Source organism: Uranotaenia lowii, chromosome 2, assembly GCF_029784155.1.
Source record: "Uranotaenia lowii strain MFRU-FL chromosome 2, ASM2978415v1, whole genome shotgun sequence".
Classification (NCBI taxonomy): domain Eukaryota; kingdom Metazoa; phylum Arthropoda; class Insecta; order Diptera; family Culicidae; genus Uranotaenia; species Uranotaenia lowii.
Window position 1 is genome coordinate 133,054,957 of NC_073692.1, and position 27,360 is coordinate 133,082,316.

General features: G+C 33.7%; 1 protein-coding gene across 1 annotated transcript in view; it reads right to left on the reverse strand.

Annotated features, from left to right (window-relative positions):
- LOC129744227 (phosphatidylcholine:ceramide cholinephosphotransferase 1-like) overlaps positions 1 to 25,935 on the reverse strand; it is an 81,103-nt gene extending 55,168 nt beyond the window's left edge. Inside the window, exon 1 of the mRNA XM_055736641.1 lies at positions 24,898 to 25,935. Within this exon, the coding sequence (XP_055592616.1) occupies positions 24,898 to 24,969 (72 nt within the window). The 5' untranslated portion in view covers positions 24,970 to 25,935. The remainder of the gene's footprint in view (positions 1 to 24,897) is intronic.
- Positions 25,936 to 27,360: the final 1,425 nt, after the last annotated feature.

The following is a 27,360-nucleotide window of genomic DNA, read 5'->3' on the forward strand; positions in this document are numbered from 1 at the left end:
AGAAAGTTATTGATTTTGCCGATGTGGTCTAGCGGATAGGCTGGCGCGAGTCTGACAGGTAAGATGGGTTTCCTCGTATAAATGACTACATAATAAGAATGTTTAATCAGTTGCCAGCTGGCCAGGTATATACACGGATGCCGAAATACCTGTAAGTAAACTGGCCCACCTGATTGACTCGTTCTTCCAAAATAAAAACCTACATAAACACAAATATATTCACTCCATAACAGTTCATACGATGCCATGTGGACCGGGTATGGTGTACGCATTGCATTGGAGATCTGATGAATCTAATAATCTTAGAATGCATGAAAGCACATACTTAGGCACAAACTGCGGTGAATCCGTGAACCCATAGTGGATAACAACATACAACATACATACAAGAAAGTTATCGATTTGAATCGCATTGAAATATTCTGATGAAATATGATCTTCATAAGATTCTCTATCATTAAAAAAAAGAATACATGGAATGGAAAAATTCGAACTTAAATGTAATAATTTTAAAGCGATTATTTCTGAATCTAGAATATCTAGACAAAATCTGAATTCTTGATTGGATGAACGATAATAAATTGATTTAAAATCAGTTTTTGTTCTTCATGTAAGTTCAAGAGCTGATAGACAAAATCGGACAAATGATTCAGTTATTGAAACATACCCAGTAAATTTTTGCCTCGATTTTAAGTAAACAATTTTGCTGGAAACGTTCATCAATCGAAATTTTTGCTGGAAAACAGCTAGCATTATATATTTTGCTAGTTTTCCAGCAAATGATCCGAATTGCTGGAAAATCAGCAATTGATCTGTCAAATTGGGGACTTGTTATTAATTTTTTTTTTTTGCCAGGAATTTACCACTTCGTGGCATTCTTCCCTAGGACTTGTTATTTTCGTATAATCGTGAAAATATAGTATCGATCAGTTCGGTGTTTTCTTATGAAAAAATCTACATGTTGAGGCGAACTGACCGAAAATTGCGTTACGTAATATTTGAATGGCCCCTAATTGAAATACACCAAACCGCGTTGCCATCGTAACTACATCAACAAAAGGCCACTTTGACCCTTTTCTTATCTCCTTCCTATTCCAGAGTTAATTGTTCCTGGAGAAGAAGACTGAAATTCGCTGTTCGTTTTCTGTATCGTTTTTTTTTGCTGTTCGGCAAAGAGCCAGCAATTGTTGAAAAGATTTGTAATCGTTCAAGTTTAAACTTTAGATTATTAGTTTCGTGTAGCGAGTCATGTAACTCAGTTGTTTGGGTGCTAAATATAAGTCTTCTGAGTTGATTGCTGCAGATTCAAAAGTAAACATCGAAATCGAATTCAACAGCTAAATTATTCACTTCCATCTGTACCGTTGAGCCGTCAACACGTACGCCGGAGCATCGTATCGTTGCTGTGTACCTGCAGGAACATTTTTACATTATTTATTTTTTCCTTACCTGTTTTTCCATCAGCACTTTTCAGTGCTAAAATTATTTTCATTTTCTTTTATTCATATTTTCTCTTTTCTTTCCAGCATGGGGAAGTCATCGGCCGGCTCAAGAGCTGGTAGAAAGCGAATTGCCGAAACTAATTCAGGTCCATCGCCCAAAAAAGTTGAAATTTCCAATTCATTCGATGTCCTTCATAACATCGGTGATGAGGAAATATTCATATTTAATTCTGATAAGAGTACTAAGAAACCTTCTTCTTCTTATACTCTTAAAAACGAAAAGGTTCCACCAATTACGGTCACGATTCCTGACTTCAATGCCTTTCGAAAAGAAATCGTCACTTCCGTCAAGGATGTGAAGATTTCTTTTCAGATCGGTCGAAGGGGAACTGCTCGTATTTTGGCGGAATCTTTTAATGATTTTCAAAAAATTTTAAATTATTTGAATAATAAAAAACATCAATTTTTTACTTACGACACAAGAAGTGATCGTCCTTTTAAAGTTGTACTTCGTGGTCTCACCGGCGATCAGACACCGGATGAGATCACAACTGAATTAAATTCTTTGTTAGGTTTTTCTCCGATTCAAGTAATTCAAATGAGGAAAAGAACCAACACGAATAATATCAGTAGTGTTGGTTTTGCTCCTGAGCTTTATTTGATCCATTTTAAAAAGGATCAAGTTAATAATTTGCAAATTCTTGAAAAGGCTCGTCTTATGTTTCATTGTCGAGTCAAATTCGAACCTTTTCGAAAATCTTCAACCAATTTCCTTCAAAATATTACGCAATGTCGTCGTTGTCAAGCTTTTTGTCACGGCACTAAAAATTGTAGAATGAATGCCAGATGCATGCTTTGCGGCTCATTCGATCATGAAAAATCTAAATGCCTTTTTGGTGGTGATAAGCCACAAACAGAATTTTTCAAGTGTGCAAATTGCGCAGGTAATCATTCCTCAAATTCGCTAGACTGTCCCATCAGGGCAAAAATTATTGCTTCTAGGAAAAATCCCAAAGTTTCCAGAAAAGTTTCTTCTCCTCCTTCCTCTTTTTCGTTTTCACACGTCGGGCCGGCAAACAACCTGCCTGTTCGCGGTCAGCCTCGGCCTACATTGGAATCACGGCTGGGTAATACCCGAAGTGTTTTTAATGTTACCTGTGCTGATTCTGTGCCACAGACTCGTTGTTTATCGTTCTCAGAGGTGGTTGAAAATGGGTTTCCCTCTTCAGGTTTAACTAATAAAAATGGGAAAAAACCAAGTCTCAACGTTCATGCGAAGGCTTGGGAAAATCCCCGAAATTCAAATACTTGTTCTTCTCCTTCATTTTCTGATCCTAACAATTTTGTTGATTTGGGTGAGATTACTGAGGAAAAATTAAAATTTTTGCATCAAAATTTAATGGAAATGATGCAACTTATGTTGAAAGCAAATTCAATGTTTGAAGCTTTCCAAACTTCTTTTAATTATGCTAACAAAATTATTATGACTTTACGATTCCCTCATGGATCCAAATAGATGTTTAAATATTATGAATTGGAACGCTAGATCTTTGCTGGCTAACCAAGATGAATTCTTTTTATTTTTGAAAACTCAAAACATACATATTGCTGCCATCACTGAAACTTTTTTAAAGCCAGACAATAACTTGAAAAGCAATGCTTTCTTTAAAATTTTACGAAATGATCGACTTGATCGACAAGGTGGGGGTGTAGCTATTGTCATCAATAGTCGTCTCAAATTTAGACTTCTTCCTTCTTTCAATACAAAAGTCTTAGAAACAATTGGAATTGAATTAGAAACTTCTATGGGGAAAATTATAATTGTTGCCGCATATTTGCCTTTTCAATGTAGCGGTGAACAGAAAAATTTTTTGAAGGGAGATTTACAAAAACTCACCAGAAATAAATCTAAATTTTTTATTATTGGTGACTTTAATGCAAAACACCGATCTTGGAATAATATTTCATCAAATTCTAATGGGAATATTTTATTCAATGACTGCTCTGCAGGTTATTATACTGTTGAATATCCTAATGGGCATACTTGTTTCTCTTCGATTAGAAATCCTTCCACAATTGATTTGGTTCTAACGGATTTAGGCGAGCATTGTAGTCAATTAGTTACTCATGCGGACCTTGATTCAGACCACCTTCCAGTAACTTTTTCTTTATCCCAAAGTCCCATTGAAAACCCTTTAAAATCAACTTTTAACTTTCAAAAAGCTGACTGGGAGCGATATAGGAATTTTATTGAACGTAATTTAGATGTAAACGTTCCACTGAATTCAATAGAAGATATTGATTTGGCTGTAGAAAATTTGACAACTTCAATAGTCAATGCTAAAGCCGCTTCAATACCTAAAGTTAAACATAAATTTAATCAACCTTTGATCGATGATGATCTTCAGTTTTTGATACGACTGAAAAACATTCGTCGACGCCAATATCAACGTACTAGGGATCCTTATTTGAAATTTATTTATTGCGACCTTCAAAAAGAGATCAAACGTCGTTTAAATTTCATCCGTAATGAAAATTTTGCTAAAGCAGTAGAGGACATAAAACCCTACTCAAAGCCGTTTTGGAAATTAACTAAAATTCTGAAAAAGCCCCAGAAGCCAATTCCTACTTTGAAAGATGGGGATAAACTTCTTTTAACTAATGCAGAAAAAGCTCAAAAATTAGCCCAACAGTTTGAGTCTGCTCATGATTTTAATTTAAACGTTGTTAGTCCAATTGATGCTCAAATTTCCCTTGAATTTGATGATATTTTTTCTAAGCAAAATGTATTTGAAAGTTCCTGTGAGACAAATATTGATGAACTAAAATTGATTTTCAAAAAATTTAAAAATATGAAAGCTCCGGGGGAAGATGGGATTTTCTATATTCTTATTAAAAAGTTGCCTGAAAGCACTTTAAATTTTTTAGTTAAAATCTTCAATAAATGTTTTCACTTGGCTTATTTTCCCAATAAATGGAAAAATGCCAAAGTAACTCCAATTTTGAAACCTGGTAAAAGTGCTTCAGAGCCTTCAAGTTATCGACCAATTAGTTTGCTTCCTTCTTTAAGTAAACTATTTGAGAGAGTTATTTTGAATAGAATGATGATTCACATTAATCAGAATTCTATTTTCCCTGATGAACAATTCGGTTTTCGTCATGGGCATTCTAATACACATCAACTCTTGAGTGTAACTAATATGATTAACGCTAGCAAATCTGAAGGTTATTCAACTGGTGTTGCTCTTCTAGATATTGAAAAAGCTTTTGACAGTGTTTGGCACAAAGGTTTAGTAGCTAAATTAGCTCGATTTGATTTTCCTGTATATCTCACCAAAATTATTCAAAATTATTTGACTAGCCGAACCTTACAAGTAAGCTATCAAAATTCATGCTCTGAAAGGACTCCCATTAGAGCTGGGGTCCCTCAGGGCAGTATACTTGGGCCAATCTTATACAATATTTTTACTTCTGATCTTCCTGATGTACCAGAAGGAAAAGGTAGAAGATTATTTGCTGATGATACTTTGCTTTCAGCCAAAGGTCGAAATTTACGGGTGGTACGCAGTAGATTGCAACAAAATTTAAATTCCTTTTTGAATTACTTGAAAATGTGGAAAATTTCTCCTAACGCTTCCAAAACTCAACTTATTTTATTTCCCCATAAGCCAAGAGCTCAATTTTTAAAACCTAATGAAAATCATTCCATAACTTTTAATGGGGTTTCATTAGAATGGTCTGATCACGTGAAGTACTTGGGACTTACACTTGATCGGAATCTTACTTTTAAAAATCACATTGAAGATATTCAATCTAAATGTAATAAATACACTAAATCTCTTTATTCTCTCATCAACAGGAAATCAAAGTTGTGTCAGCGAAATAAGATGCTTATTTATAAGCAAGTTTTTCGACCAGCGATAATGTATGCAGTTCCGATTTGGTCTAGCTGCTGCGCGACGAGGAAGAAAGCCATCCAGAGGATTCAGAACAAGGTTCTGAAAATGATTTTGCGGCTTCCACCTTGGCACAGCACCGAAGATCTTCATCGGATTGCGGGCATTGAATCGATCGAAGAGATGGCCAACAAAATCATCTCCAACTTCAGAGGCAAATCGATGCAGTCTTCCATCGCAGAGATTCGTTCTCTCTATAATTAGTTTTAATTTAGGATAGTTTTAGTTTTTAGTAGTAAGTTTAAAATATTTTTTGACATTACAGGATGTTCTCCTTCATAAAAATACTTGATTGCACTCAGCAAAATTAATTCAAATAAATAAATTATAGTGATTAATAAACTATAGGGCTCTGGACAGTTCATCATTGAACTGAACACCTAATTTAATGTAATAATGTAATATAAATGTAATGATGAATTGGTACAAATAAAGACATATTAAAAAAAAAAAAAAAAAAAAACAGCTAGATTATTCAATACCAGTCTGTAAAATCTGTCGTAAATATAAACTTTGAACTATATAAAAATGTTGTTCGGTCCATGGGAACTACCCAAAATCTAAATCTGTTATTTAAGCTATTTTTAGAACAATCATTAATCAAACAATTTTTATTTATCAGCTTCAAAAACTTTAACGAAATTTGAGCGACTCAATACGCCTGTTCATGCAAAAATTTGCCTGAGCAAAACAAAACCTAATTAAATCATTGTATTATGCAAAACAAGTGCTTTTTAGCATCAAAATTTTTTTTTATTGAAATTCACTTAATAAGAAAATAAAATTTTGAACCTTCGCACTGGTCGGTAGATTGATCAGAGAAATTTAACGTTTGAAAGTTTTTTTTTATTCAGTCTTCCTCCCCCAGAATTGTTCTAACAATTGAGTAGCAGGGACTATTGTGCGTTTAGATAAAAAAAATATAAACGTCGTTGGTGAACTGGCATCATGGCTGACTTCCGACCAAAACATATTGAGTCGTTTTATTTAAGCGTGCGCCACGAAATTTTCTATTTTCAAATTCGCACATGAAATCAACGTTGCCACAAATTCATTTGAATCCTTTGTGTATCTCATTCTTGTCCGTAAGAGTGTAAAGCGGGCCATAGACTACACAAATGGCCTGTACAAATTCGATGATTCCACGACGATTGTTTGCATGATCTATGCTCGCCCACACACTATACAAATATTTTTGACGCGAACACAAACGATTGATGGCGAAAACAGCAACAAAAAAAACCATCTCCACCCCGGCTGGGAGGATGGTTTGTACAAAATATTTCGATCATGACCGATTTTACTCCAACCGTTTGGGCGCTCATTCAAGCAGTGCCATACACTATGCAAATCGTGTTTACAGCGACAAAATTTCATCGAATTTCATCGCATTTGTACAAATGTTGTGTAGTCTGTGGCCCGCTTAATGTATGTAGAGATACTCTGGTGAATAAATATAGATTTATGTGTGGCAACGTTGCATATAATACACTGTTATTTTTTTAAACACAAGTGTCAAAAGTTCGGAAGTAAGTTCGGGAAGTAAAATTTAGTGCTGGCGCTATAATATTACGGCCCCCTTTTCTACAAACCTAGTAAAATGTGAAGTTAATGATATACCCGGCACATTCAAACTTGTTGAAGTAAAAGGCGCAATAAAACTAGTTGTAAACAGTGAAAAATCATTTGGCAATATAAAAACTATTTTCGATAAGGTATCCCATTATTCTCATGGATTTCAGAGGTCGAAAAATAAAACTTTGAGCTCATTATGTAAAACAATCGATCTAAAACTAGGGCCAATTTCGCATAAACTTAAACCACTGACTACACTCGATAGCCCAGTAGTCGGCAACCTGCGGCTCGCGATCCGAATCCGGCTTTTTGAATAAGAAGTTGTGCTCTTTAACGTCAATTTCAAATATTATATTTTTGAGTCAAATTTAGACCTACTTAAGCCAAATAATAATCGTGACCATGTGAAAAACTTGTTACAAATTGCCATTTTTCTCAGAAAATTTTTAAGAATGAATACAAAATCTAAATAAACATCACTAACTTTGACGAGAAGCATTTTTTTGTATTAAATTAAAATAACAAGTAGGGCTATCAAATTTAAGTTTGAAAATAAACATTAAGACAAGAAAAAACAACCTTAAAAGCTCTTTTCAAAGCCATTAGATGCTTTCCAGGACTCTTCAGACTCTTTTAAACCTCTCTTCAAACCCATTGAGGGCTTTTCAGGACTCGGAAACTAGCCTGAAACTGTTTTTAAATTGATCTATAACTTTTTTAGGGCTTGTAAAGACTCTTTGAGGGAATTTCGAGGCTCTCTGGAGCCCTTTTTGAGACTCTTGAGTGTCTTTTGCCTTAATTTGACACTTTATAACAAAGTAATTTGCTGACTCTTTTGATACTCTAAAGGACAATTTAGAGACTCTTTTAAACTTTTTAAAGATTGTTTCGGGATTTTTCTAACTGTTTTGAGGCTGTTTCAAAGCTCTTCTAAGACTCTTTAACAGTTCTTTCAGGACTCTTGAGACACTTTAAGACATTTTGGAGACACTTTTACGACTGTTAGGAATTTTTGAGACTCTTTTTGAACTTTCGCAGAAAAGATTGAAATTCATTGGATCCCATTCTTTGGAAATTTTTTCGACTTTCTCTTAAATCCTCTGATGTTGTTTTCAAACAACTTCAAACTCTCTAGAGACATAAATTAAGACTATTTCGAAAAAAGGTTTATATAAATTATTTTTTGGTTTTCTTTTATATCAGTTTCCCAAATTTTACGAAGGAAAGCTTACGTTCACATATGTTTGCTTAAACAAATCACTTCTTATCTAAGTTTATGGCATATCGGCAAATTGAAATTCTAGTTAGAGAGCAATTAAGACAGAAATAAAAATTGATAGATGGAAAGGTCAGCGCTTTGGGTAGAAGAAACGGATAGATGGTGAAAATGTGAGCTAGGGCATTGTGTTATAACCGTATTGTAATATGTGTTCTATTGGATGAATTCATTCACATTTTTTTTCTTTTCAAAATATTTTGGTTTCAGGGTAAAAATCTTACAAATTTCACAAAACATTTCTGAGTCCCTTATATTGAAAATTCTAATTTTTTTTTTATCAACCATGTGATTGACCACAGTAAGTTATGATTTATGCTTATAAATATGAAAGTAATAATAATTTGTTTCTACATGCTCATAAATTTAATGAAATTCTCATTTTCAACTCAATGAGAGCAAAGAACAGAAAAATAATTCAATTGTGATTTTAGAGCATGCTGATTCTTGATTTTAAGCTTCAGTTTAAAAAACTGAATAAAATTTCACAGTATTGCTGAAAAAAAAAAATGAAATGAATTTTTGAAGTTCTCTTTTGAATCAACCCTTGGTTTTCAAAAGCTAGAGCTGCTGGAGACCAAGTATGAAAACCTTTCGCTATTTCGGATTTAGGAATAGAAAATATAGAAGTTTTAGATAGACATTCCATTTCAACTAACAAATGTAGCTCTTCGAACAAATAAATTTTGATAAATTGTTATTTTTGGCGGTTATGTTCTGGCTCAAAAGGTTGCCGACCATTGGTATAGTCAGTGCTTTAACGTCAGTGAGCGGTTTAACTCTAAATTGGGATTGGGCCTATTTTAAGGCCATGAAACAATTTTGCCCCTGAGGTCCGAAACAAATTCGTTTTTTGGAACACCCGAATGTACAAGGTCGGTTTTTTTTTAACTCGACATGATCATTCTGAATTTTAACTTTGTACTCAAGATTAAAAATTAAAAATTTACATTTTACAATCTCAATCAATCAATCTCAATCCGAATCATACACAAATGGACCCTTCAAAGGGTGATACGAGCATCAAACCTTGTAAAGGACAAATCAATTTTCGTTAGGTCAGGGTTTCTACATTATACCAATCGTTCCTCCTATAGGAGTTCGGTTGGACTAACTATGCAGTGGCGCAGAGACGCGTCAGATAATATAATCACGGTTGACGTCGTTCATTGAAGAAGTCTTACCGAGTTTACATCTTCTATACCGCAATCAATCTCTTTCTCTGTCTCTCCCTTTCTTGCTCTGTCTGCTGAATTTGTACATGCGGTTTCAGTACAACTGAACTTGGAGAATAGCAATATCATGCGATAAAAAATGTGGAATTCGAAGGTAACCGATCCAGTTGGTGACGACTTTTGTGTCAACAAACAACTCGTATTTCAACGTAAGAATGGCACAATCCTGTATTATTTTTATGGCTTCAATTGACGATCCTACAGAAGCACTTGGGAGGAGAAAGGATACAATTATAAGATTTTTCCTATAACTTTTAACACTATTAATGATAAAAGAGTAGTCAATTTAACATCTTATTTAGAAACTATTTAATCCTTAGTGGGTAAAAGTTGGTTAAAGAGAAACATTGCTTACTCATGGTGTTTTTTTTTAACGAAGAATAGCAAAACAGTTAACTATTCATAATGGAAACAAGTGCCGTTTCCAGTCCTCGGCTCGACCCACAGGCCGGCATTTCCATTGGATGATCGTCGATTCGATGGTAGGATATGAATCATCCGAAAATTCTAGATCTAAGCTGCTCGCTTGCGTTGCTCGATTAATCACTCAACTAAGGTGGAATGTAGGAGGAAAATGCAGCCGCAAAACAACAACAGCAAATATGACGACCTTGTTGAAGTGGAATTAATCAAGCGATCGAAACAGATCGATCAAAACTGAACAGACAGTGTATCAACAATAACAGAATTGTTTTATCTGTAAAGGAGAAGATGTTTATTCGCTGAATCGGTTGAATGTTGTTTTTATTGCGATTGAAAAGGAAAATGTTTTACAACTAAATTTGTTTTATAACAAAAGTTTAAAGTTTCCTTTTGAAACCTTTTTTTTTTGTTTCAACACCTTCAAGAAATAATATGAGAAGGGAAAGTGATCTTTGCTGATTACGAGATTACTAATATTTATCCAATAACCAATATTTATCCAACAATTGTCTGAAGAAAAGGGCTAATATAATTAATTTTCTCTCAAATAGAGAAAATAACGCCTTTAAGTATGCAATGTCATTAGCGATGAGACAAAGTTATATAATTTTCTTCTTTTGTCAGTTATAAATTGTGAAATGAGAACAAACATGACCAAAATAGTCAACTGACATTCTATCTTAGGGTTTTGTTTGATTTTTTGCAAGGATTAGGGCTTCCTGAATAAAGGATCAAGTCTCCTTCAATAGAGAATCAAATCTCCCTTATCTTCAAAAATATCGCAATTTTTTTACTTCTTCGAAAATGCTTCTAGTTCATCTACAGGTTCAAGTAGCGTTCTAATTTTTGGAGCATAGAAACTTGAAGTTACAAGCTGTCAGAAAATGTAAAAGGGTGCGTGTTGCTAAATTTTTCCAAAACAATATGGTGAATATAAGAAAAGGGGATCAAGTATCCCCATTCTCCCCTATTGTTGATATTTGTGAATTTTAAGTATTGTATGTATTGTATTTTATGTATGTACATATATTATTATAAAATATTTATGTTGGAAAAAAACGATGAAAGTGTATTTTTCAAGAGAAAATTTTATTCTATCAACGGGTTTAGACTCGATGACTACGTTTTTAAATTTTTATTTTCTGTAGACTCATAATATCAATTTGACACGAAAATTCCAGGTAGTTATTCCCGATCAGGAGGGGAAAACAAAATTATATCGAGATGAGCTATTTTGATACTAATTTATTTTCTATCTAAATGAGTTATAATTCAGTACTCGTAGGATGTTAAAATATCTCAAATTATATCAGAAAATCTATACGAAAATTATATCAGTTTTTGATATGCTCCTATCAAGATTATATCTCGTTCAGATAGTATAGTTTGATAATAGGCAGAACAAAACCTATCAGAATTATAACTTATCTAGATATGTATGCTTCGTGAAACTTTTTAGTGGAATGTGAATAACCCACATAATTTGCTGAAACTATGTTCCATTTATGGTTTCCTAAAATTAGGATTCTATTTCAGGAATCTGTTGAGCAAATTTCATTAAAGTACGGTTTGGGCCGTTAACTTCGATGTCCGTGTTTCAGAAAAAGTTGTTCGTATATCAAAATAAGATATAATCGTTTTATTTAAGGACAATCCGCAAAACAATTTTATCATTGAAAATGAGCTCAACCCCATTCAAGTCTGTCAATCAGAATAAGATATAATTCATATTGGAGAAACTTAAAATCAAAAATTTTGAGTACTTAGTTATAACTGAATCAGATGTAAATATCTTGGTGAGATACGTTTGAGTTATTATTTTGATATGCTCTCCTGATCGGGTTTATCAAAATCAGATTCGTCATGTTTTATCCTTTCTATATTAAGAGCACTGTACTGTTTACTGTGGTTCGTTGAATTAATCAAAAATTACTAAAATTCTGAATTTTTCAACCGATTTTGTAAAATAACCACTTGAAATCTCATTGAAGTTTTCATTTTTAAAAAACCTCAGAAATGCTAGCTTTTTATTTCAACAATCACTCTGCAAAATTCCAATAATGGACGTTGCGTTGCTTCTGAGATATTATAATATTTTTGGCCAGAAATCGAATATTCCCAATGTTTTTGCAAAACGACTAAGTCCTAGAAAGTCGATTTTTAGGTAATTTTTTTTCGAGATAACACCAGACCTTGACGTTTTATGGTACCAAAAATGAAATTTCCAATTTTCCGATATCCATTGGCTACCTTTAGGTGATTTTTAAGGTGAAAACAGAATCTTAGAGCACTTCGAGACACCCCTTAATCGAATCCGATTGAGCTGATTTTGCACACATCAGTTTTTTAAGGTAATCTACAATATGTAAATAGTCGGTTTTCAAAATTCGATCATGAACTTTTTCCCAAACATCCATTGCCACCCTAAAGTACGCAGGGCTATATGGGCTCGCATGTAGTGGGTTATTTTGGTATGAGATCTTCAAATAATGCTTCGGAAGGAAATTGAATTATTGGATTTTAATTCGCTGAACTTTCAATTTTCCAATAATTTAGTTCCTACGATTAACACTCCCATACATCGGTGTCCGTTTTTTTTTTGTCATTCCGATACTGATTCCAGCCCAAACTTCTTCCTACCGTACGGAAAGTAGGTCATCGGTGGTTGGAATGGGCAGATATCAACAATTGGAACAGGACTGGGGAGTGTCTATACACGTAGTTTGTCTGCACGCTCACTTCCGCCCTACCCTGAGGAACGAGGAACTGGAAATTTGTAGGATACTACACAGCAAGAAAAAATCGTGTAATTTTAGACCGAAAACGATGCACGAAAACGGAAGATCGATTTTGATGTAAAATTCTATCACGATGTATTTTTTTCAAGAATGTAATTTTTGAGGCGTGTAAATTTAGATCGAAAACAATGCACGAAATCGGGCGACGAAAGCCGTCGTGTTAAAATACACGGGGATGTAAATTTTAAAATTTATTACCGTAAATATTAGAAATCTTTGCTAAATATTCAGGTTTTGCTGTTGTCTATGAATTAATACGCTGCTTTTGAAATTTTAATTTCGCATATATTTTCAAAAATAACCTAAAAAGATATACACCATAACGCACCGCGTCAGTCTGGAATTATGGTTTTTTTATCCGATGATTCCCAGCACGGTGATGTCATACAGATGACAGTCACCAGGATCCTTGATTCGTCCCAGAACACCATTATTTTTCGGTCAGCGTCACCTCCTCCTGATGAAAATTTCTCCGAAAAATCACTGCCGCTGCGAAAAATCTTATCTTGCTGCAATGGAGAGAAAACTGATTAATAGCAACAGCATTCTTTTTTCAATATGACATAATTTTGAACCTACCAGCTTTTGAAGGATTCTGGAAATGCTAGAGCTAAGCCTACGACTCGTTTTCGAATAATTTTCTTACTTGTTTACTTTTTATCCGACGCGCGCCACACAAGTTGCACATTTCCATTTAATTTTAAATCAAACATATAATTTTACACTGTTTGTAATATAAAATTCATCGACCGCTTGATTTTTACATCACGGAATGTAAAATTATAGCAAAACAATGTATTTCTATTCACTTTTTGAAAAAAGACTAAAATTACATCAAAAGGAGTTGAAAATTACATCTTCTTCGATTTACACTTGTAAAACATTAGTCTACTCGTGTTTTAGATTCCGTATACTTTTAGAAATTTTTTGCTGTGTAGGATAACAAAAATATAGCCGAGCATAAAATTCTGTGACGAATATGAACAGGCATTTTGTGTTCTTCCTAGTTGTTGTCCCAGCGCTTGTCTGGTTTAAGGTGATGTAACTGGAAATTTTTATTTTTAAATTATAAAAATAAAAGTGCGTTCAAAATGTGTAGTTACTTAGAAAATTTGATATTTTCGGTACTAGTATTTTCGAGAAACATCAGCCAGCAAACCGCTGTTGAAAGAAAGATAGAAACGACCCAGACTGTCAGGCTAGGATAATTAGGAACAGCGTACTCGGTGGCGTTGTGCATGTTTCGTTTCATGTCATTTTAAGGTGTATTCTCCTAGTGATTATATACTTGTATTCAATCCATTATTCTGAGAAGTTGACCTTTCTGGAAATAGAACAATTCAAGCGTGTTGCTGTTCTATCGTGTTTTTAGAATCAATTTCATAAAAAAGTTTACAATCTACTACACCCATAGAATAGGTTGCAAAAGTTCAATGCCTTTGTAGTAAATCGCTGTGCCGAAAATGCGCTGGAAAGTGTTTTGTACCGAATATGATATGATTGGAAAAGCACTACTGGCATAAAGTCTGGAGCTCCCAAGCAAAATGATGCATGACCATTACATTCAGGCGAAACATGAAAAGATTTTATGGGATTTTCATCCTATTGGATTATTAATCCCAAAAAAATATATAGTGCGAATTGAACTCACTGCAACGTCTCATATCGGCTTGTCTGTCCGATGTCTTCCCAGTGCACCATCTGAGTCGGTTAGCCACCGCCGATTACCAAAGAACGCACTGCATTGGTCGTCTGCCGTTTGGCCGGTGGTTTTTCATCCTTCATTGTTTTTGATGGGAAAGGGAACAGAATGGGAAAACTAGAAACTGTTTTCTATCAGCTATTTCTTAGCTTTTCTAACGAACAGCTGACTTCTAATTGTTTACACAATTTTTGACAAATGATGGTCCGCTGATTAACAAAAACATTTATCATATTCAATGACCGCGCAGTACCTAAATGACATTAAAGTCAAAATTAAATGGAAATCAAAAGTTGTGTGCAAGTTTCTACAGAAAACGAATGTTTAATAGGAAGAAAAAAGATTTGAGGCCCTTGGAGCCAAAGAGGTGTAAGTGGCAAAGATGAAAAAAACTGAGATACGCATCTAGAAAAAATCTATGAACGCCAAACATCATATTTTGTTTGGAGACAAAGGGGTATAAGTGCTGCACTGATACCCCTTTGCCTCCAAAGTTACTCCAAGTGATGTACTTAAACCCCTTTGCCACCAACCCAAACGTGATTTCCGGAAAAAGTTTTTTTTTTTCTTTTCTTTTGAACAGGTGATGATGTTTAAAAATTTACCATCAACTGTGAGTCATCTGATTGCATTTAGTGATAATTGTAGTGGACGAAATTTTGTTAATTTTTTTTTCTATTTTAACCACCAACGAGTGGATCACAAATTCCTGATTCTTGGTCACTATTATATTATATGGAGTGTTTCACGAATTTGGAGCTTATAAAAAGCTGTAGAAGTACAAAAATGTAATTGTACGAGATAATTGGGCTAATGTTGGAGCACCTTTTGTTAATTCACTGTTAAAACTCAACTCTTTATGCCTGGAAGTCTATTTCTAATGCAAATTCAATGACAATGTCAGTTATTAGAAAGCTTTTTAATGCCGGTCCGGCATAGAATGTTATACCGATAGTAAGGAAGTTCATTATTGGAGTAGAGTCTGGTTTGTGGGTGTAGTAATAAGATGTGTATTCGAAAAAAATGCAACATTTTGTTTTGTGAATAACTTGATAATAAATTGATAAAATTTTCATTGAAGCTACCTAGTAATGTAATGTGTACGTAAATTTGGTAACAACCTGTCAAGTGGTTTTTTAGATATCGCCCAAAACTGAAGATCATAGATAAATTTTTTTGGGCAGGATCTAGAAAATCCGTGAAAGTCCCAGTTGGAAATCCTAAAACAGCTGAAAATCAACTATTCGACCAAAGTTTACACAGACAATCGTTCAAGAAGTCCTTGAGAATCAAATAGTTAACTAAAATTTGAATAAATGTGAAGATGATTGAATCAATGAAGTTAAGGAATGTGAGAGGTTTTTTCAAGCCTAATCCGAAAATAAATGGTTCGTCTAGTTGACTTATCAACAGACTTGACTTCATTTGTACAAAGTAGAAAAGCTGGCTTCCGTTAAAATAAGCAAAATACGGTGGTCAAATCGAGCGCAAAATATTTAGACTGCTAGTGGAAAGATATTGTTAAAAATTTCGTAATGAATCCTGAAGTTTCCAGCCAGAAACTTTTCGTTGACAAGTCTCGCCTGTATTTTCCGGAGATAAACAAGAAGTAAAAATTGAAAAATTTGATGTCTTGTACTTGTGGAGGCTAACGATCTGTGGAAACTGTAAATCACTCAGTGTTTCATAATGATTGATAAGATGAATGCATGAATATACAAAGAAAACTGCCTCCGAATGCGACTGTTTTCCCTGCAGAGGACTTTTATAGGTCCCAAAAAGATTATACTATAATTTAGTTGGATCTGGAATCGTGCCATTACGCAAAAACTGTGATCGAGTAATACAAAGTCGAATATGATGCTTTTGTGCCGAAGAAGGACAATCGGCTCCCGAGCAGACTTGTATGGCAAAATTATAGCAAATTTTGCTATCACGCCCTGAGAGTTAAATTTGCTCTCATTATGCTTGACATAAGGTGGTACACAGCAAAAATGAGAGCACAAATTTTCATACTTGGTTAGCAAAGTGATACCAAATTATGCTAAAACTGAGACCTTAACTACACCTCGTTTTCTGAAAGCTTGGACAGCACAATGATGCCAATATAAAGCATCACATATTTTTCAATAAAAGCAAAATTTGACATCATTATGCCCTCAAATGTTTTGAAAAACGAGGTGTAGTTAAGCTCTCAATTTTAGCCAAATTCGGCATCACGTTGTTAACCAAGCACTCTCAAAGCGTAATAGCAAATGCTGCTTTTATTTGCATAAAAAATGCTCAGGAGACGAGATACTCTTCTAAAAAGAAATTTATCTTATAAAAAAAAATTACTGTGAATGTTTAAAATTGAGTTTTCAACATTTTTTTTTTTCAATCTGCTCGGATAGCGTGAATGGGGGGGAAAAGGAGTAGGCTAGGATTGAAAATTATACGGAAATCAAAAGCTATTATCCCGAAAACTTACTAAAACTATTTTTTACCTATATTTAAAAAAATCGCAAATTAATGATTTTTTTTAAACGGTTCTAAAAGCAACGGTTGAAATTCATCGAGTTGAAACGCCTAAATGTAGGCAAAGAATGTTCCAAATCAAAAAGGAAGAAACGATGGGGCGTCCATTAATTACGTAACATTCCTAGGGGGAGGGAGTGAATACGAATTGTAACACAGAGGAGGGGAAAGGTATGCTCAACTTTATGATTTCTCAAGCCTATTTTATGTCATTTTAAGCCGATTCTGACAGATCCGAACCGTTGAACAAACCAAAGTTTTAAAAACCGAACATTGCGAAGTACGTTTTACATTCATGAGATCCATAAAACAAACAAGCTGAACCATCAGTTAACAAACATAGATCAATTCATACTTAACAGGGCTATCAATAACTTTCAGTACTAAAGCGCAATAAGGACAGATGGGGACTGCGGTATTAGGATCTGGAAACATAAAGTTGCATAATTTGACCACCAGTTCAGTTTAGTTTGTTTGCACATTGCTCATTGCACAAAATTACTTAATTTTTAATTTTAATTTATTTAATTTAATATTCAGAAAAAAACGTTTGTTAAACCAATTTTTTTTTCGAGCCTTCGGAAATCATTATTTAAAAATAAGAAAATAAGGGGGAATTTCCAGAAAAACGTTATTTCCATAGAAGGGTACGTCGCAGCGTTACGATTTGTGACAAACAGGGGGAGGGGTCAAAAAAAAACATTTTTTTCGTCACGTAATAAATTAATGCCGTCCGACAAGTTGTTGTTACTGTTTATGAAAATCATCGTAGTGTTCAATTTCAATTTTTAAAGAATTTTAAGGTTTGATTTTCTATTAAATTTAAACTGTCCTAAGTTTTTTGATCCAACATTTATAATTCATAAACTTGCTTAGCATGAACATACAAAAAACCATTAACTTTAAAAACATTGTTTTAGTTCAAATTGCCTACTTTCATAAAATGAAGGCGGCATCCACAAATTACGAAATGCAAAAATGCCCCCTCCATGTGTGTCAAAAATCGTAATGCTGCGGCGTAACTTCCCCTATGAAAAAAACGTAACGCTATTAAATACTTCCTCCCTTCTTCTCTTATAATTTTTATTTTCAAAGGCTCGAAATAAATTTAGCATGACATTTTTTAAACATTCTTCGAAATATTAAAAAAAAACTTTCTCTAAAACATATAAAGTTATTTAAGGATTTTGCCAATTTGAGATGATAAGAAATGTTACATTCTCAACAGGTAAGTGAAGGTAAAATTATACATCAAAAACTTTCCAAATCTTCACTATCGGAGTCCACATTTGTCTTGATTGCGTCTTAGTACTCAATATAATCATAACTTTATTTTCACACTTATTGATATCCATGTTATAAATTTATCCACGTTTGTTAACTTATAGTTAAGCTTGTTTATTTTAAGATTTTAATGAATGTAAAATATACATCCAAATATTCGGCTTTGAAACGATTATTCCATTGAAATGCAGTTCAGATCAAAAGGGAGTCCCTTCCAGAAACTTTGGAATACAAACCAGCTTCAAAAATGTTGAAGTTTAGAGGTTTTAAGCCAGCTTTGGTTTGGCCAGCGTTTCGGATACGTCAAAATTGCCTTAATTTGCTCAACTTCATTGGAACAAATTTATTTGAAGGAAACGTTACGTAACGCTCGAGTTCATCCCCTCCCCCCCTTGGAGCCTTACGTAACAAATGGACGCCCTCCACGATATAAATCTCCACCTATAATCAAAATCGCCTTAACTTATGTAACTAATATAACACTCTACTATAAGTACGTTGATTTGTTATATTCATTGCATAAGTTAAGGCGATATTGATAAGGTGTTAGCATTCCCTGTATAAATTGCATAAATGAAGCAGTTTGAAAATAAGGAAAATTAGGTTCTGTAGAGCTGCAAAGTATCTATCTAGAAAGAACTGTAAGTTAGCTCACCTTGTATGCTTCGAAATGACAGGGATTTTCTAAATTAAAGCGTGCATACTGCAATGTTTGCTAGTAAATTCAAAACTGGTAACATTTCAATACTTACCAGATTCAATTGGTCGTGCGAATCCACATCTGTATCTTTTTAACTTCTTTTTTTTTGTAGGTTGTAACGCATCCACCTTACATGTTGATTCTCGATGCCGCTGCGCTTTTCCTAAATAACTGGTTCTCCCTGCACTTGTTGGTTCTGTACAAACGAGTATATACATCTTCTGGTTGGCGTTTAGGCTAGCATCCTCCTGTTTGGCGATGTGTAAAGTTCAGCTTCTCATTTGACAGTATGGTTCACCTTCGGCCCACATTCAATTGGTAAACGGAAAGATTCTTGGGTGGGTGCATCGTCGTAAGTAATCTTCCTCCGAATTAAAGAGCCACATCAGTGTAATGCATCACTAAGCTTTTTGCTTCTGGTGATGTTTCTACGAAATCAACAAATAAAATGAATTTACAACTTTGAATTGCATTTAATTTCGTACTTACCTCTGGAACCAACTCTTGCTGGTCGGATTTGTCGCATCCACTGCCAATGTAATCCTTTCCGGTAGCTACTTGCCAGCACTTTTTGTCTTCGAGAATTTCACGAACAGAACAGCCACTGATAAACATTAGTTTGTTTACATTTGTTCTGTTTCTTTCCGTGGATCAGTACCTGGCATGATATGTCTATTGGACTTCAAAGGAATCTAAATTGTGAAGGTTTTTTTTTTTTAATTGAACTTGTGATATAAAATTTTATAAGCCTTTAAATTTTACAATCGTTAAATATTTAAGTCAATTATCAATTCCTGGATTGTTTTTTATGTTTTGAAGATTGAAAATAAAAGATCACAAAAATGTCTATTGAAATAAATGGATATGAATTAAATTAAATTAATTACTGGCGTACCACCAGTGCAGTGCCTTTTCTTATAAAGCTTATTTAACAAAAAATAGTATTTTGAATTTAAATCTGGCGTCTGATTTGGTTAATAACATGTTTTTACTATATATATATATATATATATATATATATATATATATATATATATATATATATATATATATATATATATATATATATATATATATATATATATATATATATATATATATATATATATATATATATCTATATATATATATATATATTTATATATATATATATATATATATATATATATATATATATATATATATATATATATATATATATATATATATATATATATATATATATATATATATATATATATACATATATATATATATATATATATATATATATATATATATATATATATATATATATATATATATATATATATATATATATATATATATATATATATATATATATATATATATATATATATATATATATATATATATAAATATATATATATATATATATATATATATATATATATATATATATATATATATAAATATATATATATATATAGATATATATATATATATAGTTTTGATAACATGGCATTCATATATATTGCCTTTCTTTGCCTGAAATTCCCTACTCTCCCTGAATTTTTTTCAACATCAGTACTTCAATTCTTAAGTGTCAAATTTAGCTATTCGGAATGAACAATCCTGAAAAACGTAAATAAATAAAAATAAGTAAAAGCAGAGAAAATATCGAAATTTAATAAGTTGAACTGCAGAGATTTGTGCTCTTTCTTTGAAGGATTTTCATCAAATCGCACCTAGACTGCAATTGTGAGTATTTATCGTCGATAAAATCACCAACAGAAACCGTGTTATTTGGAATACTTGTTTTGGATGGTTATCGAAAATGAAATATTTAAAACAGCATTGCCTTGAGCTCTAAAAACAAGTGAGTAACCATTTCTTTATTCCAATGAATTTTGTTACTCAATTTATTACTTGAAATACGATATTTTAACTTCTTCGAAAAAACCAAAGCAAATTTGATCAACAATTTTGTCTACAAGACGGAAAATTTAGCGCTTTTGCATAGGCAACACCATAATTAGTTGTGTGCAAAAAAGAACTTCTCATCAATTTGCATAAGAACGTGTTGTTGTTTTATTTGGGATTTCAAGCCTCTTGGTTTTATCCATCCCATCACAAAAGGACGTTTGACATTTGTAGCAGGTTTGTTTAAAAATTACTATGCTTTTAGTAAAACTTTGTTTTTTTTTAGAAAAGTTAAGAAAAAAAACCATATTCATACATTTAATGGTGCTGTTTTTTAGCTCTCAAACTGATTTTAAATTTTTTCCGACAATTTTAATGAGACCATAATGATGCTTAATTTTGCTCTCGCAGAGGTTTACAGCAAATTATGCTTTCATTTTGCTGTTAGTACCTCAATTTGGTCTTAAATTGCTATCAAATTAACATTACTGAAACCTTATTGATGCCTAATTTTGCTTTCGCTAAAATTCCATGAGCAAATGAGGCTATCATTTTGCTGTTGACACCTAAATCTGGTTTCAGTTTGCTATCGATTTGGGCATCAAAGTCTGCTCGGGCTGTATTCGTTACAACTTCCATCAAATCAAAACAATTGAGTTATTTTAAAGCTCAAGCTTCAGGAAACGAAAAACGATATCTCCGCTGAAAATTTCATCAATTTCTCCTTTCAGGCATTCCAAAGTTATTCACAAAACAAAGTGTTGCATTTTTTTCGAATATACTCCTTGTAACCTTGTCCTTTTTTGGTGTAACTATATTTAGGTGGGGACAACACTACCCTTGCACGAACGCTCATGAGCGTCTCGACGTTGAAGTCGCCATTTACCGACCGTATACAACGTTTCATGTAATTTAAAAAATCATAATCAAAGCACAAACAGACTTCTTAAAAATATCGCAATTTGTATGGGTCATTCTGTACATGGTCGGTTCGCGAAGTTCGACATGACCCATTTGGCTGCCATCCTATGAATCTGTATTGTACAACAACAGAGGTTCATAACATACATTTCTAATGGCTAAAGAAAAATATAATAAAAGATACAGTAATATCACGGAAAATAATAAAAAGGTAAAATTTACCGAGTTAGCAAAGGTGAACGCTCGTGAAAGCCAAAAAGGTAACTTCTACCTCTTCGAGGTGAAACTCACCTCACAGTGAGGTAAAATTTACCTGAATCGAGGTTGGAAAAATGGTACAATTCACCGAGAAAAAAGGTGAATCCAAAAAAGGTAAATCTTACCTCGTAGCGAGGTGAAGTTCACCTGAATTGAGCTCGATAAATAAGTATAATTCACCTAGAAAAAAAGGTAAATCCAAATAAGGTAAAACTTACCTCGTAGCGAGGTGTAATTGACCTGGATTGAGCTAAACAAAACGGTACAATTCTTCTAAAAAAAAAGTAACTTTTCGCCGAACCCGTTCATTGAGGTTAAGCTGTTTTGTCATTCTAGGAACAAGTTTTGCTTTGTGCCTAATATGTGAAAATCGGAATATAATGGTAAGTGTTCTTAAATATAATTGGTTCTCGTCATAATACTATTGATTTTGTTTCAGATCGGCCCATAGAGCTTTGAGATGTATTCTACGTCATCCTCCAGCCGGAAAAGCCGAACCTGACCGAATTAGTCGAACGGAGGAGGCCATGAATGTACGCAACGCAGGTGGATTCAGCGGCCATAGCGGCTCAGAAGAACGCGAAGCCGAATTACCAGTCCCTATTTATCTCCAATAAATATCATTTTTGAAAGAATTTTGTATTTTTTTAATTCTTATTGAAGAAAACAATCAAACCAACCAGCATTTACCTTCTAAATCAGTAAATGAGAAAACGGTATTATTTACTATTTTGCTAGGTGAATGCGAAAAAGATAAAATTTACCTTTTTGCTAGGTAAATTGAAAAAAGGTAAAATTTACCTTTTTGCTAGGTGAATGAAAAAAAGGTAAAATTTACCTCGAAAGAGGGGTGGAAAAAATTCACCTCGCAAAAAGGTAAATTTTACCTTTTTTTTAATTTCCGTGTATTGTAAGGCTAATCAAAACAATACAATAACATTGCATAGTGGAACATTGGGAGCCAAAATCTAAAAAAAAATCGAAGAAGCAAGTTTAAGGACCTTTAATGATACTTATCTTACTTTAGGTTTTCTCAGGAATTAAAATGTTATTCATTGCACTTGTTATTCACTAATAATTTCGAATTAGACTGAAACATTTAAGTTAAGTGTTGTTTGTTTAGTACCTAGTAAAAAATAATCATTACTTCCAAAAAAATACTTTAAACAAAATAAAAATGTCATCTATTTGCACACATCGATCGATTGATCTGAAATTTCGAGCAGTGTTGAGTTCATTCTTAAGCTTCAATTTGAAGTTCAGTTTGTAAAAATCGATCAACATTCTAGGGAGAGACACAATAGAAAAGGAAAATTATTCTGTCCTAAAAAGCTTTTTTGCTGCGTGTATGTAAAAACAAGCATCTTTTTTATGGGGATTAAATCGGTGAAAAACATATCGCTTCTAAAGATTTTTTCATCTGTATACGATCCCTTTCTAACGATTCCAAGCGAAATACAGAGGAATATCGACACTTTGATTTGAACCAATTTTACCTGGCTACAAACGAAAATGTTGTTTTCCTGAAAATATCCAATTCACGTTGCCATCAAAAGGTGAAGGGCTAGTTGAATCGAATTATGTTTCTCACCTCAAGATTAAGTGATTAAATTTACCTTAAAAACGGACTGATATATAAAGGACAACCCAACAAATATTCAACGTAAGAAAGATCCTAATCCTTATGTAAAAAAAAAGAAATTTTAAAATTTTGAAAATTCAAAAATGTTAACAGATTATGTGATAATACGCAGTGTTTTCAAAAATCTCAGTCTTTTTTTCAAATTATTTTAACATTATCATAAAATCTGTGAAAATTGAAAGTAAGCGCATCATTATTTTCAAAAGCGCATGACAAATGTTTATTCGAAAAACTTTTTTTTTACTACATAAAAAAATGTCGTGTTAACAAGACTTTCTACATTCTCGAGACTCTGTGACTTCAATAAATTAAAAAAATTCTTATGTCACTTGTTTGTAAGTTTGTGGTTGAATTGAATCAAGCCGTCGGCCGTGGCCTAGAGGATAGCGTTCTAGTCTTCTAAGTCAGAGTCCATGAGATCGAATCCCGATCACGGCACACATAGTACTCTTTCTGTGATCCGGTGGTATTAGCATTTGTAAGATGCTAGCGAAAATATCATTGAAAGATGTACGCCTTAGAGTTAAGAAAATTAGATCTCTTCAAAGAAACTTGAAGTTTCACTGAGATCCTATATGTGTGTGTTCGTTTTAAAAGATGATCCATTAAAAAACTATATTACCTAGCTTAAATAGGAGAAAGTCTTGACAATTTTGATAACTAAACTAGTCAAGAGTGTCTTCTGATGACATCCTTGAGCCTAACTTTTAACTAAAACTGGTTTGCTGCCTTCTTCGTTTCTCTATCCATTCTATCTATTGACTAGCAGGACGTTGCCAGCGCTGTTATTGGTAGGTTCCTAAGGAAAGTATACATTTTTAATGAGCTGCCAATCCCAGGCACCATTCTTTTAAAGTCGATTTTTTAAGAAGACAATCAAGTGATTGATCAAGAAATTGCGTAATCTATCTATAAATAAGTTGATTAGTTATTTCGTAAAAATTCTCGGGATGAATAAGCCATTGTTGCTTAAAATCGTTTAAAAATCGTTTAAATTTGGAAAAGTATAGATTAGAAATTCAAAGAGTTTAATCATTCACATGTTCGAATGAAGAAATTTGTCAAAAAATAATGTTTAGTATGTCCAAGTTTTTAGAAATCAACTTGTGAAGAAATAAAGAAGTCGTATTTTGGTAATCACACTATCACTGAGGCCTCACCCTTTGGTAGGTAAAATACCAATCTGAACCTCTAGTAACCCTATGGCCCACGTGCTCTCAATTCTACGGATCTTTCACCGAATAACAGCGATTTAAAGCATGAAATATTTCCAATTTTACTTACATTGGTCCCCGAGTTTGTTTCCATGAGCGTCTTGAAGTGCTGCCTTTGCACCATTAATCCAGCGTGAAGCATCCAAACGGCACTGCGATAACTTCCCCCGGAGCTCGACAGAAAAATGCCACAAATTCTGCCTTCCGCTGTTTCGATGATGATCAAACGTCGTTGGTCGCACTGCACTATACCGATTGGCGGTTAGTTGAACACTTTAGGTGTGATTCATGATTTTTCTGAGGATGCCACGAGATTTATCAATAGACTTGAAACTTATCACTTTTATAGCCGTAACGAAGTTGAGCTGCCTTTTTTCCACTTAACGCAAATTGTGATTGAAATGACTAACACTTGTGTTCACTCTTCATTCGGTGAACCAATTTAACTTGGGGATGATTGAACGAACACTTTATATCATATTAAAAAATCGTAACTTATAAGATTTTTAGTAAAATTGAAGGCATGATGATACGCACAACTAAAAGTTCAGTAGAAATATCTCTGGAGGCTCGTGGAATGGAAAAGTCGTTGAACCTTGGTGACCTTCTTGAGCTCTATCACATCTTCTGTATTCTACTATCACTTTTGTATTAGGTCTTGGATATTTAAAAAATCATATTTTCTTTTTCTATCTCTTTGGCTTTTCAATGATTAGATTAAAAAAAATCGGTACTTCGTTGGTCAGCTACAGTTAACCTCTGGTGGAATTCATCCCCTGCAGAATATCCACATCGTCAAATGTCAAATTTTGTAGGCTGTTTAGGCTGCCCTTTAACGCTCAATTATTTTTGCCCCACAAACCTTACAAGGGATTAGCCGACCGGAAAAACTGAACGATACCCACGCGCAACACCGAAACACAAACAAAGCACAACACCCTCTAACGATTTCTAGTGGTTTAAAGGAAAAGCTGAATTATTCACTACTGACTAACTATAATAAAAGCGCGCGCGAATGATGCCGAAGGTGAAGGTAAACAAAAGTTTTTCCGGAACCGTGACATGAGCCGCTTCGTCCCAAGGTGATAACCGGAAAAGCGCAACTTGCCAATCGGAAGGCTTGGCTAGAACTAAAAGAAACCGCCTATCATATCGTATACCAAACTCGATTGTGTACTATAACAAACTACTATGGACTGGCGCTCTTGTTATTGCTTTTGCTTTTGATGATGATGATGATGAAGATGGGAACAAAAAAAATGGGTTGTTGCCGCCGACCGAAAGGAAAAGTGCTTGAACACGGCTTGAACCCTTCGCCTGTGCGACTCGTATACTCGTTATAAGCTAGCACTGATTCACCCCTCACTATGAGGAGCCCTGAGGAGGGTCCTGCCTGATGTGGGTGTCCAGCAGCGTTTAGATGATGATGAGCAATCACTGCTAAAGTAAGTCTACATCACATCACAATACTACGTCATCCGTCGTCGTGCTACTAAAAAGGAATAAAAATAAAACTACAACCCATGTGAAGTCACCAAACTGCGAAATTGAACAAAAGCCAGCAGTTCAACTCATCGAAAAACTATTTCGAAAGAGAACAGATGACCTGGGAATAGGATCGTTATGATATCAGCTACGTACATGTCTAATAGTTTGAGAGCTTTGGCTTGTCCCATATACAGGCATTCAACATATGGATGAGGAAGACGTCATCGATTAATAATCTGTGCTCGATTTCTTCGAATCTGTTTTTAGTTACAAGATTATTTTTAATTTTTTTTCGGAGACTTTTATCAGTTCCTTTAATTTTGGCCAAAGTTCAACAAGTCTTTCGATTTTATGTCAGATTAGGGAGAGTGGGGTACGCGGGCCATGTGGAAACGTGGATCCCTCTAAATACTGTGCTGTGCAGCTGTGTGTTGAGATAAAAATCTCAACCCAACTGTCATCGTCGTCGCTTTGCGTAAGCATACATTTCTATATGTTGTTGACTTATGTACGCATCATATGATTCTTTATTTAACTATAGCTAGAAAAAAATTTACATACTTACATAATTAAACAAGCAACGGAAAATTGCATCGGTTAGAAACCTATAGTTCATAACAAAAATAAGCTCATATGCTTATTATCTCAGTTTTGCCTTGCTCTTTCACATGGAAGAGGAATTTTTCATGAATCTATATCTGACCCATTGCAGCGTGACGTCACAACGTTTGTAAAACAATTTTCTGTTATATGGTATGTAAATTTAACAGTTCATAGCGCATATTGGAATAAAATATACCCCTAGGGACAAAATTTATTTCCCTACAATTTGGAATCAAAAGTATTTCTATTGAACGAATAGTTATCAAAATATACGGGAAAGAAACCGTGACGTCACAACGCGCCACTTTTTCCACATTTCTATTTTTTTACAAAACCGTATTTTTCTGCTCTTCTATTCGATCAAATTTTATTTAAAAAACCCGATTTAATACACTTATCAGTGGATTGGAGGCTTTCTTACAGAGTGTCAATTATCTTTGGA